This window comes from Marmota marmota, unplaced genomic scaffold (genome assembly GCF_001458135.2).
Source record: "Marmota marmota marmota unplaced genomic scaffold, marMar, whole genome shotgun sequence".
In the NCBI taxonomy this organism is placed as follows: Eukaryota; Metazoa; Chordata; class Mammalia; order Rodentia; family Sciuridae; genus Marmota; species Marmota marmota.
In genome coordinates this window covers 656087-670596 of record NW_025999905.1, presented here as the reverse complement: position 1 = coordinate 670596, position 14510 = coordinate 656087, and the positions used below count along the sequence as shown (strand labels likewise).

General features: G+C 37.1%; 1 protein-coding gene across 5 annotated transcripts in view; it reads right to left on the bottom strand.

The window, feature by feature from the left end:
* Grm3 (glutamate metabotropic receptor 3) overlaps positions 1-14510 on the bottom strand; it is a 212863-nt gene that overhangs the window by 56547 nt on the left and 141806 nt on the right. For all 5 annotated transcript variants that reach the window (XM_048799556.1, XM_048799557.1, XM_048799558.1 and 2 more), the window contains one exon: positions 8869-9724. In XM_048799556.1, coding sequence (XP_048655513.1) covers positions 8869-9724 — 856 coding nt within the window. The remainder of the gene's footprint in view (positions 1-8868; positions 9725-14510) is intronic.

Genomic DNA, 14510 nt, shown 5'->3' with positions numbered 1-14510 from the left:
TTACTGATACCCATGAAACACTGAAAGTTTCATAATGATATCATGATGTTCTGTCTTCATTATATGCATGTCACTGTTGCCCACAAATTCGCTTCATTTTTTAAAATATGTTTTTAGTTGTAGTTGGACACAATATGTTTATTTTATTTATTTATTTATTTTGTGTTGTTGAGGATGGATCCCAGCACCTCATAAACGCTAGGAGAGCACTCTACCACTGAGCCCCAACCCCAACCCCCTCCCTCCATCTTTTAAAGAATATTATAAAAGGACTCAATTCATAACATTAAATTTCCAATTCTGTCTTTGCTTTATCATGAAGAACAAATTTTTAAGAAGTTTGCTATGATAAAAGGTGAGACCTATAGCTAACCAACTGTTTACTATAGGAATAGAAAGTGCGATCTTGTTTCAACAAAGAATCTTCTTTTTTGGGCAGGGCAGAGAGTACCAGGGATTGAACTCAGGGGCACTTGACCACTGAACCACATCCCAAGCCCTGTTTTGTATTTTATTTAGAGGCAGGGTCTCACTGAGTTGCTTAGCACCTTCCTTTTGTTGAGGCTGGCTTTGAACTCATGATCCTCCTGTCTTAGCTTCCTGAGCTGCTGGGATTATACTGCGCCTGGCTCAACAAAGAATCTTAATAACTTGGACCAATGGTTCTCAAATTATTCTCCCACACTTGGGTTTTGTATGTGATAAACCCATTCTACAACTAAAACAGAAATAATAATCTTTTCTGAGTTGGCTAACTAATTAATACACTATATTGACAAATTGTTATATTCGGAAAATTTGGTTACTTCTTGAAGAAGAATGACTGAATTAATGGACAAATAGCAGGTTAATATTCATGGTCAATCTTAGACATGTAGTTATACTTGGCTCAGTGGGCTCATGTGTGTATGACTTAACTTTTGTAGTTGAAATATTAGTTTAAGGATTTAATATAGCTCTCTGCTAGATAAACTGTTTTTTAAATAGAATTACATATTTAAATATTCTGAGATGCTATTACTATAACTTCTGAGGGCTCTGCCAAATTTATTTTACTTTAGACAGTGGGAGGAATCCTTTGACTACCATAGTTGTAGAATAAGTCAGACATAAGTGGAGTGCCTACATTGCCCCAGGTCCAGTATTAGGGGTTAGTGACATGTAAACTTTCCTGCTAATATCATATAAAGTAACTAAGGAGCACTGCACACACTTGTTAAATGTCTAAAGTGAGAGGGAAATAGAAATGGTGGACAGTTGTCAAGGTCTGTAGACATCCTCTCAATGCCTATTTCTCGGGATGTTGTGTCAGCATCCCTAATCTTCAGAAGTTGGGTCCAGTGCTCAGGCACAATAAAAATTATGGTAAGTCCCTGGGAGGATAACCAAATTAAACTCTGGGAAGAACTTCCCATACCTTCCTATTTCATTAGATGATGATCCTGTAGAAAAAAATTCCCCCATTTCAGTGTGTGGTTGCTGTCCGGGTCAGGAATGTTTTGTTGAGCCCACTGAAAATACTTCCTTTCTCTATGTTGGTTTTTCAGTGTCCCATTGAAGAAGAGGGGTAGCATAAAAGTATACGAAAGTAGGAAAAATATGGGTTTTCAACTTGACCATGACAATGTTTTCAGATTAGAAACCCTTAAGGACTAGGTTGTTTGGGGATTACATAGGATGTCAGAAAGGTCAGGAATATAGGGTGACTGATTTTTAAATGGTATATTAGTTGCATTAAAAATACTCAAAACATTTTCTCCAACCTTCATATTCTTTTGTGAATGATAGTCCTGTAAATATGCCACAGTGTTTAAAAGTATGGAAAGACAGAGGAAATCATGTATTTATTATACTTTTTTCTTCTGATTAGCAAAGGGGTAGATCTATTTCTTTCATACTTCTTTGGGGATGATGAGGATTTATTTTTTTCTGTTTCACAGAAGAATTTGAATAAATTAAGATAAAATTAGGCTTTATAAAATAGTAATAATAATAGTAACTATAATAATAGTAATAGCAAACAGCAGCAGAAAGCACAGACCAAAGTCCACAACTAGGCGTCCACTGCATGACCTTAAAATTAGAACCATTTCTCAAGCTCCTAAGACACCAAAGAACAGATGCACAGTGCATAAACAAATAAGTGAGCACATTAGTGGTGCCCTTAGAGGGTTTAAATCTTATTCTTGTAACCCTAGGAAGCTGACCAGAGAGAAAGGGGAAGAAAGAAGTACAGGATATTTATCTTTACGTTTTCGAAATGCTTTTGATCAGGAGAGCTGGAACAAGTTTCTGTGCTTTTGTGGGAACTACAAATGTTCCAGTGGAGGAAGCAAGATCAAGAGCAGTTTGCTCTTTCAGGGACTTCAAAGCCCATTCATCTAAAGATGTGGCCATTACCATTTTGGCTTCCTCACTGTGCCTTGGATGGCCCTGTACTTTTCAAGAGGAAAGCCTTGCTGGGTTGGGGCCAGCTAAAATGTATTCCTTGGAGTGCAGTGTCCTAGAAAATCTGCCCTGCCTGGCCTGTGCTTTGTGATTATAGTCCCAACCAGGCTTGATCCTCACTCCTATTGGATGAGTCAGGCGCAGAGGTGAATGGGGCAGCAAGCCTGGACTACCCATTTTCTGCATCTGCTGCTCTTCCAGGTATGGAGAATTGTAAACATAAGATCAAAGTTGGGTCCTATCCACCAGGTGCTAGGTCTATGATCTCTGTAGGCAGCTGCTTTATGGTACTAAGAGGTGAGTGGAGGCTGGGGAAATCAAGCAAGCAAACAAACAAACAAACAAAATCTGTCATAGCTGTGCATCCTATTTAGTCCTGCTTTGGTCACCAGTAACAGGGGATTGCTCTCTTCACTGTTAAGTCAAGCTCTGGGATTTGGATTTGTTCATGGAATTTAGATCTATTCTGTAAAAAAGCTACACAAAAATTTTCCAATCCCAAACCAAAAGTAAAACCAAAGCCAAAACAGCACAAAAAGCAAAGGGCAATGCCCCAATAGTGTTGCTCCCAATGATCCTGCTTCTATAGTTTGGAGTTATTCTGGAGACTAGAGGCTGGTGTACCTTCCAGGACATAGGGACTGCATCTTTCTTGTTTATTGCTGGGTCCCTAGGGCCCTGGCACACATTTAAATATCTGTGGAATGAATGATTAAATCAGGGCTTTGTTGTATCTTCTATTTATTATGTGATCTTGGACAAATTTCCTCTGAAATCAAATATTTGATTTCTCTATTCTCAAAGATGGTAGGTAGCCCACCCTTGAGAATCACACAGGGGGATGTTAAGAATGAGTCCTGAGATAGTGTCCACTTGAAACTGGATATGTATTGGGTGCTTCTGGTAGTATGTTCAATAAATGGTTACTCTTTTTTTCTTTTGAATTGAGTGTATTCTACTTGCCACGTCACCCTGACAGTTGAGTCCACTTTTGTGTGCTTTAGTAAGTGAAGATAATAATGCTGACATCCTAAATTTCCACCTCTGACAAGTGAGGAGTAGGCACAAAGCTCATCATTCAGGAAGGTCCTTTGTAACTCTACGATTTTATTCTGTTCTACTTTCTAGGACTGATTTGAGAATGAAAAGTGAGAGAGATTGTACTGCACCATGAACAGAGTGACAGTGACATTGCATTTCTTTAAATGTTTAATAGGCCTCTCTATTTCCTCTGTTCTTAACTGTCTGAGGTAGTTTATGTTTTCCTTTTATATGCTGCACAGGCAAAATTTTACTCAGAGTCACTTTGAAAAGTCACATGACATGAAACATAATTCTCATTTAAATATTTACTTTTGAAAGTTGGGATACCATGACTCTTTCACATAGAAAATTTATTTAATTAAAAATTTGCTTTCAAACATCATATTCTAAGGTTTGGGATTTAAGTTCCACCTTCCAAAGTTCGAGTGTTGGATGCACCACTTTGTTCCAATTAGTTGAGCAAGTGGCCCAGGAGCATTGAAGGGATAATAAAATGGAACACAAAAAGAAGCATATCTTAAACCTTTTGATAAGCATTTCCTTAATATCTAGTATGTGCCAGAAGTTGTGTTCAGTTCAGTGTTTGACATCAAAGACATCCTATCCCCAGAGCCTTTGTGTATGTCTAAAAGCAACACTAGATTTGGTAAACTAGATTTCAGTCATGGCCCTGCCACTAACCAGATGTATGACCATAGGAAAATGGGTTTCATTTTGGGGAGTTGCCTCTACAAGATGGTGATGAATATCTTCAAGCTCTAATGGTATTTGGTTTTACATTTATCTCAAAGGAAACGATAGAACATAACTGAAGGAGAGTGCTTAGGTAAAAGCAAGCCATTTCAGAAGTCATATAGTACACTTTTCTTTCTTGAAATTCACTTGGTAATAAATAAAACATATACATTAAATTTTCATGAAAGAATCACCTTATAAATCTGTTGATTGATTTTTTTTCGTTCCTCATTCCTTCAGTAAACATTTATATAATGCCTCTTCTATGCCCGAAACTGTTAGGTATTTGAGATAAGAGATGATATATATGTTCTGTCCCTTGGAAGAGCTCACAGTTCTGGCAATAGAGATGAGAAGAAAATCCTAGTTTGGTTGTGAAATGCTGTTCATAGTAAATAAATATTTACTGAGCACCTATTATGCTGGGAACACACGAGTGAACAAAATCAGTAATGACTTCTGTTTTCCTGAAGCCAAAATGCTAGTGTGAGGATCAAACAATAAAGAATAAACACGAAAGTAATAAATGATGTGTGTAGCAGGAGATGAAAAAACCATGAGATCAAAAGAAAGAAGAGCAGGTTAAAGGGAAAAGGGGGCAACTGTGGTGGGAGGGACGCCCTGGAGTTTTCCGGCAGAGGAGGTAATATATAAATAAAGACAAGAGGCAAGCAAGGGAGCTGATTAGCCCAGGGATATGTGGGGAAGAGCACTATAGTCAGAGAACTGGCTGAAAAAAAAAAAAAAAGCCCTGGGGTACAAACAGTGCTTGATGGTGTGCAGTGAGAAAGAGGGAGCTTGAGGGACACCAACAGAGCTGAGGGGCGGGGGCGGGGGCAGGTCCAGCAGGGCCTCTCAGGCCTGACGGATCATGTGAAGCCTGAGAACTCCTTGGAGGGTGTGAGCAGAGGAGAGACTTGCTGTGCCTTACATTTTTAAAGGGCATTCTGGCTGTCAGGTAGAGAATAGATTGTGGAGGCTGGTTGGAGGTAGGCTTAATTGGAAGGATAATACCGAAATGTAGACTAGAGGTGTTGGTGGCTGGGACCGTGGTGGTGGTCGTAGCCATTGCGATGATGAGAAGCGATCAGATCCTGGATCCATGTTGAAGGTGGAGCCAACAGGATATTTTGGCAGATTGGATGGAAGGTATGAGGGAAAGCAAAATGCCAGAACAATGCGGGAAAATGAGGAGGGGCACTTAATTCAGTTTAGAAGTTCAAGTTAAGTTTCCTTAGCAAATATCAAGTAAATTGACTATTGAAGACACATAAGAATAGAGGCAGATATGGCAGATGGGAGCAGGGCGAGAGTGTTCTAGGTGGAAGAACTGATATGTTCAGATGGTAGGAAGGCAAAACAAAGGCATAACAAACATATCTGGGGGAACTACATGTAGTTTCAGTGGAAAGAAGAGTGAATGTGGGGTATACATGGGATCCAATCCATGTCAGAAAGCTCACTATTTAGAAGAAATTTAATAAGGCATAGCTCTTCAAAATCTATTTTGCAAAAGGAATATTTAAACTGTGTTAACTTTAAACAAAACTCATGTTGACCAATGCTTGTATTACCTAGTAAGAAAACACCAAACATCAGAGAATATTTTAAACTCTGTGGTTAAAATACTCAGGAGGCCTAGCTTTTTCATCCTGTAAAGGTGAGAGTTATTAGAGAATTGGTTACCACTGTCCCTTTTCAGAAGAATCTTGGAGTAAATGCATTTGGAACAGGCAGATGGCTGAAAGAACTTTTTTTGGCCCAACTGAGCAGATTTAGCGTCTGTTAAGTGTTTACTATGTGCCTAGTCCATTGCATCCATATTCAAGTTAGAAAAATAGAGATAACATATCATAAAAAAATGCCAAGCACCTGTTTTGCAATAGTTGACAAAGAAAAGAAACTTGATACTTTTTCAATCATAAGTCAGTAATATGACATTTATGCTTATAATCTTTAATCTATATCTGAATTAAAAATATGTATATATTTAGTCATATACAGGTTACTATGAACTCAAATTGTCATACTATGATCTCCATTCTCTTCTATTTATGTACCTCCTAGTAAAGTGCTAGGTTCTTACAGTCAATCTTCATCTTTTGAAAAAAATCTACTATTCAGCTAATTTAATATCTTGGTACCCTCCCATTAATTATGAATCATCTTGTCTAATTCTCATTGCTAAGCATATTCACCTTGTAGCCGATATACATTTCCTCTATTTTCTATAGTTTTAACCTGCTTTTCATCTTGTTGCTCTCTTCAGAGATGGAGAGGGACTGGTAATGTATGGCAAATTGAAAAGGTTAAAGCAGCACTTTGTGGTCAGGTATGCATAGCCAAACTGAGTTGTTGAACTAGAGCTAGTAATTGAACAAGACAGACAAAAAAGAAGATACTTTTGTTTTATTTATCTTAATAATGGCATTATTTCTTCACTTTTCTTTGGCTTTTAAAACCCAAGCAGTCAGATGAAGGAAAATGTTTTGGTTACATAAATCACCTTGCAAAGGCTCTCTGAAATCTTGAGCTTTCGTGTTGATAAGTGGATATATTTGTCTATTTTCATCAAAGGATTAATGAGCAAACTAGAAAAACAAAGTTAATTAATAAATGTGATGAATAAAGATAAATGGTTATCTCAAGAGTAGTTTGAAGGTGTTATGTATTGAATTATATTAAGAATTAAATGCATTGTAGATGTTAATTTTGGATAACCCAGAGTTCATTTACTTTTAGAGTAAAGGAATTCTTTTTTAATGACTCTAAGATTCATTTATCTTCTGGATATGTCAATCAGAAGTGATCTGGAATTTTGAGATGAATGTTTATTTAGTACTATTTATATTTATATGTGTATATATGTTATTGTTTCTATATGAATCAATACACATGTGGGAATGCAGAGTGCAAAAATTTACGACAACTTTTAATAATCATTCTAATGGTAAGAGGTTATTTCTATCAGATGAATAAGAGGGAAGAGTGACAGTATGGATTTGTATTGCTTTTGTCTCCCTTTGGGGAGAGTGAAGAAGACAAGTTATGCAAAAAAATGCATGATGGCATTATTTGTGTTTATTTTCAAGGCTGCCTGTGGGTGAGAATTCCAGAATAGGAGCTAATGTTCACAGACTTCTCTTGCCTACTGCCAGCAATTTTTGCAGACCACTGTACTTCTTTATTTTTTTAAATTTTTATATTTTTAGTTGTAGTTGGACATAATATCTTTATTTTATTTATTTATTTTTATGTGGTGCTGAGGATTAAACCCAGCACCTCACATATGCTAGGCAAGCACTCTACTGCAGAGCCACAACCCCAGCCCAGACCACTGTACTTCTGAGGCACCACCTTTAATATGGATGTGACACCTTCCAGTTTTGCTTCAATGATAGTAACATATATGTGTATACATTTTCAGGTCTTAGATGATAAATAAATTGATAAAGACTATGTAGTCTTGAATGATGCCCTAAAGCATGAAAGATTATTAGCAATTTAGGCAAATGCAAGTATTGTATCATTTTTGTTTGTGTCTAATATTAATTACCATTTTATGATTTGCATTAAGCCTGAGTTCCCGGAACTAGTCCCTTAATGAAACGATATCTTAGTACAGAATGCAAACCTAAAGATTTTTCTTTTATATGTTAAAGATGCATTAAAATAAAATACAGCTGGGCAGAGTAGTGCATGCCTGTAATCTCAGCAATTTGGGAAGCTAAAGCTGGAGGATTACAAATTCAAGGCCAGCCTCAGCAATTTAGTGAGGCCAAACAACTTAGCAAGACCCTGTCTTAAAATAAAAAGTAAAAAGGTCTAGGGATGTATCCCAGTGGTAAAGCACCCCTGTGTTCAATCCCCAGTATAAATAGATAGATAGATAGATAGATAGATAACAAAACAAATGACTATATTTAGAAATACTCAGACCATATTTAGAAATAAAAGAAGAGGCAGCAAAAGTGTCTTAGAGTGTACTTTGCATGGTCACTACTGATCAAAATGACTTCCATTAATCTTCAATTTGATTATATATATATTAAAACTCTCAGAAAAAGTTCCACTGAACACCATAAATCGAGAAAAACCACAACTCTTAAAACCTATAGGGAAAGTTTTCTGTATAACAGAAGAAATAAACTACAATCTCTGGGTATCTTTTCAGTTTTGCCCTTAATTAAGCACTGGGAAAAGTGACTTTTTTTCTCTCTCACCCACTGTGAAAGTTATGAGATTCTTTTGCTCAGTCTCCCACAAGGAAGGCTTGGAAGTTCATGTTCCTTAGACAGTTGCCAATTCTGCTAAAGGAGATTAAATGGCCATGTCACATGTGTCATATCCTGCAGCTAACAATGAGAAAGAGCAAATGTAGCATGGCCCACATCTGGGCAGCTACCACAGTGGGGCCATCAGTCTAGGGGGCCTTTGATTCTCATATACTAAATCAACTAAGATTACTTAAAAATAAGTAAAAACCTCAAAAAGCCTTCATATTATACCTTGAATATATGTTCAACAGTTTGAACTTTTGTGGCTCTGAAACAAGGATTTCTGGTTGGGGACAAAGGTATTAGTTCCTGTATGATTCCACCTGTTTGCACCATAGAAGATGATTAAAGGTGCCTTGCTTACCTGTGAAATTGATTTTCAGCAAGTAATCCTTGTACAGCTTCTTTCCATCCAGGATCTTCATTGCATCGCAGAGCTTGGTAGTGTTAGGACAGAGGGTGCGCTGCATTTTGTGCAGGGCATGGGCCATGGCATAGACAGCATTCACCACAAACATGATCTTGGATTCTTGCTCATAGTTGCTGCTGTCAATGGCCAGGTGCTTGTCGCAAACCCGCCTGTGGTTTCTCTTGTTCTGGAGGCTACACTGGAACTTCTGTTCCCAGAAGTCCCGAAACCAGGGGTTGCGATGATTGTTGTAAGGGTTGAGACTCTGGAAATAGCGGTCGAACTGGCGGACAGGATGCGAGGCCAACTCCAGAGTGATGGCACCATATGCTACATGCTCGCTGCCTTTGACAATGCTTTCCTGTGCTCCCCAGCCATCGCTGGCTACCCAGGTGAAGGAAGCATTGACGCGGCTGGCTGCGGCAATGAGCTCGCGTGAATCGTCACTGCGCATGAAGAGGACCACGACTCGCGCATTGGGCTTCTGCAGCAGCTCGCGTATCACACTGTCATAGGACTTGCGGATGTTGGAGCGGCCCACCTTCTCTGCGGTCGCGATGCAGATATTGCGCACGCGGGCTTCTTGCTCAAAGGCCTCAATCCCAGTCTCTCCGTAGTCGCCCTCAGAGGCCACAGTAGACACGTAGGTCCAGTTGAAGAAGCGCAAGATCTCGGCCATGGCTTTGGCTTGGTAGAAGTCGGGGGGCACGGTCCTGGCAAAGTAATCATAGCGTGATTTGTCGCTGAGTTTGGCACTGGTGGACGCATAGCTTATCTGAGGGATCTGGAAGAGCCTCAGCAAGTTTGCCACCTGGGAGAAGGAGAGAGAGGGAGTTCTTTCTTTAAAACTTCGAGGAAATTAAATGAATGAACATGAAAACTGATAACACCTGCCTTACCTTTGACCAGTACCCTTTCATCTCTAGATCAGCACACTTTTTTTTTTTTTTTTTAATCAGTTCTTGAGAGTATATCAGACCCTTCCCTAGATACTCTACTTGGATATTAGGAAGGTGATCCAAAGCAGGTAGTGCTTGCTCTGGGAAAGTGCATAGTACTAAATGAGAAGGGCACCACCTGGTAGAGTTTTCTAGACTATGGTAAACCCTAGACTAGGAAAATCTGTTCAGATGCCTTCAGTGTGGTTGTTATAAGTTTCTGGGGTCCTGCTAGAGCTCAAACAATGAACTACAGTGAATTGGCCAAATTCAGTTTTTAGACAACTTGGCTGCAGTTGTATAGAAAGAGCCAGGGTGTTTAATTCTCACTTCCCCCTCTTTTGCTAAAAACGGCAGTCTCTGAAAGAGTTTAATTTGGGAACTATGTGCCACATGGACAGTCCAAATTAGACATTTATTATCTAGGTTAAGCAAAAGAAAAAAATCAATTCTACTGAAATTCTATTTGGTCCACTCAAAAACTTAGGCATACACTGTTCTAAACTTTTGAAAAACTTGACCAACTTCTTCTGTTTTCATTTTCTTAAAAATTGATTCCGTTTGGACTATGTGAAGGGAAAACATACAAATATGCTATTCTTACAGTATTTTTAAAATTATAAATCAAAGAAGCATTGAGGACATTGTCAAAAATGAACCTCCTTCTTAAAAATGTTTAAAGCTTATTCTGAATCAAAATTTAAGTATCTTAAAAATCAGCTGTCAACAGTATTTTTATGTATTAATTGTAAAAATGAAAAGGAAAGTGACACTAGTTTAATGAGGAGGATTGCATAGAGCATTTATAGAAATATATAGTTACGAATACAAAATAATAATGTGTTTTTATTCTCCCAGTCTTCTGAAAACTTTTGTTTCTATACCTACTTTAGTTAAAATATATAATATTCTAAGTGGACGTTAATCAGAAACAACTTGAATATTTTAATGTACTTTAAGTGCATTGAAATGAGTGCTTTGAAATTTTCCTTCTGGAAATTGTGGTTTCACATTTATATTTGACATGTAGGGAGCACAGCTTGAAATAGGCAGCTGTTAGCAAAGAGCACAAGCAACATAAAACAACTGACATCTGAGTCCTGATTAATCATCATTTCATGTGACAAAGGAAACCAGCAACCAAGTTCATACATAGCTACACAGCATGTTATTGAAGATCTGGCCTGCTATTAAAACTAACACTTGATATAGCCCAGAGCTATCAAAATGTTTTCCGTATCTTTTCAAATCCTGGTATTTCTCACTTAATCACAGATTGAATAGCCAGACAATCGAGAGCTTGACACACAACATAATGAAAAATTAGAATTCAAAATATTTTTTTTTTTGCATTTGGCATTTCAGAATATGGGAAAATTTGGGAGAATGGAGGTGAATGGGTGGACAAAACCTAGTATGCCACGTATTTATTCTTTTCTTACAATCTGGGGAAAAAAATGACCTATACTGACTCATTTGAAAACAGTAGTATTACTTGTTTACTCAGCCTGATTGAAGTGGCAGGTGGCACTGAGACAGTACTATCATTTATTCTAGAATGAGTACCTGGTTGCCATTGGATTAATGTGCCACTTTGACAGGCTTGGTGATAAAGCCCTATCTGTGCAGAGATTTGACTTCATTATGGACTCTCTTGGTAGCACTGGAGAGACCATCTCTTAATGCAATATAGGTACTTTATTCATCTTGAAGTATATTCATCAGGAACTGAACTTTTTAGGGAGACAGAGTATAAAATACACAGAGACATTATTTTCTGACAGGTAGGAACCACAGTGAAAAGATTCTAAATGGCTGGAACTTTCTTCTCCCAGAAAGGCTGGAGTAATGAAGTTGATAAAGAAAACATGTTCTTGTCTTTTGACTGCTAGAATACTATGGCTTCATGTCTACCTCTCTGGGACTTCTAAGAACAATTCACAATCAACGAAGAATACACAGGAAAATGAGTTTGACAACGAACTTGAGATATAATGACAACATGGAAAAGTACACAATGAACTGAAGCCTGTATAGGAAGACTGTGGGCTAGAATAAAACCGCAATCATTGCCATCATTAGGAAAGTTATATATAACTTTGTGCATGTGTGTTTAATGAGGAGACTACAACCAACTCTAGGAAAAGAAGACATGTTTGGTGAATTAAAACATTAAGATGGAACTCTAATAAATATGTATAATCTCAATTGGATCACCTATATGAATAGCATGGGCCAATAACATAGTTCAAAGTTATGATATTCAGACTTACATTAAAAATACATTTAATACAAATAAGTAATCAAGCCAAGCAGCATATAACTACTTTTATCATAGTGAGTTGTTCCTTTTAAAATTAATTTCTTTAGATTATAAGAATAAACATGATTAATTTAAAAATAAATACTACAGAAGGTAGAAGGCAGTAGATTATTAATGTCTTTTCTTTCCTTCCTTCCCCTCCCTCACCTTATACCAACCTGATTTCTAGAGAAGAACAATGTTCATAGTTTGTTTAATACATTTTAAAAATGTGTTTGTTCTGTTGTAAAACCAGTTACCAATGTATTGAGTATGTGTATATAGTATGTGTATATATTGTCTTCTTTGATATTTATAACATCCCTTTGTGGTGGATATTATTATCTCTATTTTAATATGTAAAAACTGAGTTCTACAAGGTGAGGAAACATTTCATAGTTGTTTGGCTAGAATATGGAAGCAGATTAAGATATAAAACCAAGTCTTTTGACTTCAAGTACCATGGTCACCCCTTTACAACTTCTTCTCGTCCCTATACTGTGTGACCATCACCTGAGACTTAAAGCCCAGAAAGACAGGCAGATGGGAAGAACAAGAGAGCAATGTCATGATACATACCATAAATTGCTTAACTGCTATTAGTAGGAGCTTTCTTTTTAATGTAAAATTTTAAATTAGGTTTGGGAGGGGGTGTCCAGGCAGTTGTCAGCTGAGTCCTCTGTTCTATTTGTCTAAAAGTTGAGCATTTAAAACATTCATTACTGTCCATATGGTTTCTTTGAGAAAGCATGAAGAAATAAGGGAAACTCCTACACACTGGACATTACTTTGAATGGTAAAGGAAGAATCATTTTATGATAGGGAAGTAATGTGAGATCTTGAAAGAAAGTTACCCAACATGTTATTATTAGTAGGAGAGGAGGAAGGAAAACCAGGATCTAGTTATAGCTGTTTTAGAAAAAAAGCATTTTAAAAGAAGAGACATGCTTCATATAGACACAGATTCTAAAAACGAATATAGCATAAGAGAGAGGAAGATTTAAAAAATAATTCATATAATACAGAATAGTTTTAACAAGACATAGAGGATAAGAGCTCCAAAAAATATGCTGGGTTGTTGGCTTGCACTGGGACATTTGATTGTGAAAACAACTAGTGACTGGAGATGGTAGATATGTTGGGGTCATCCCCATGCACAATATAAAAGACCAGCATGAACCTGTGAGAAAGAGAGGCACAAAAGCATAGAATGTGGAAATGGAACAAATTTTTTGTTGTTGTCATTATCTTTTGAAATTATGTTTCAGAAGAAGATGTGTAGGAAGAAATAGAACTAATGGATAGGAAAGTTGATTCTATATCAGTAAAAGAAAGTCACTGTTCAGACCCTCTTGCTTTCTCATTCTCCCCATTAAGGATGAATCTAACATAGAAATAGTAATATAAGTAGTATGAAAAGGCTAACCCACACTAAGGTAGGAGAAAAACCACAAGTAAAGTTCCTAATCATATTGTGTTTGTCTTTAGCAAGGAGTTTTGGAAGAGATTTTAGGTTAAATCATGGAATCATTATAAACAGTCATTGAGAAATCAATGGCAGGATGACTGAGGATAAAAGGGGGTGAAGAAGGGAAAACTCAGAAAATATAAATCAAAAATAAGTATAAGTCAACGAGCATGATATGTTTTCCTAGCACTGAATTTTCTAAGAGAGAACATATAAACACTTAGAAATGAATCAGGCAATTTTTAGGAGTCAGCAAGGGTTCACTGAGAGTGAATTCTTTCAGAAAGACTTCTTTTCAACATTCATTGAACCGTTTAGGCAAGAATTGTAGCTAGGAGGACCATGTCTTCAACAAAGTATTGGTGACATTACTTGGATTTGTGGGTGAAATGAAAAGTTATAGGAGTTGGATAACTAAGTTAAATATATTCAAAGAGAGCAGCTTTGAAGAAAGCTGTATATGGTGGTCCAGTAAGATTGATTGTTTTATCAATGCTGTTGGAGAACATATAAATAAGTTCCAACGTATTACATTTTAAAGCTGGAAGGAACCAAAAAAGATAATTTAAGTCTTTTGCTTTGTAGGGAAGGAAATAGAAGTTCCCAGGGTAAAATGTCTTTACCAAATTTTTATAACCAAGGGTAGAAAAGCTAAAATTGGGGTCTTGCCATTTGATTTCCCCAAAGGACAAGGCTCTCTCTTTGGAATCCAGGTGATATTACATAGGATGAGATACAAGTTTCCAGATTTAAGAGAAAAAATCACACAAGTGATGAGATAAGAAGAAAACTAGGGAAAATGAACTTACAAATGAAAAGTTGAATGTTGAAGTTTGGCATGTCCAAGAAATCACTTTAGATTTCAATGTGGAATTTCTCAAAAGTGGAC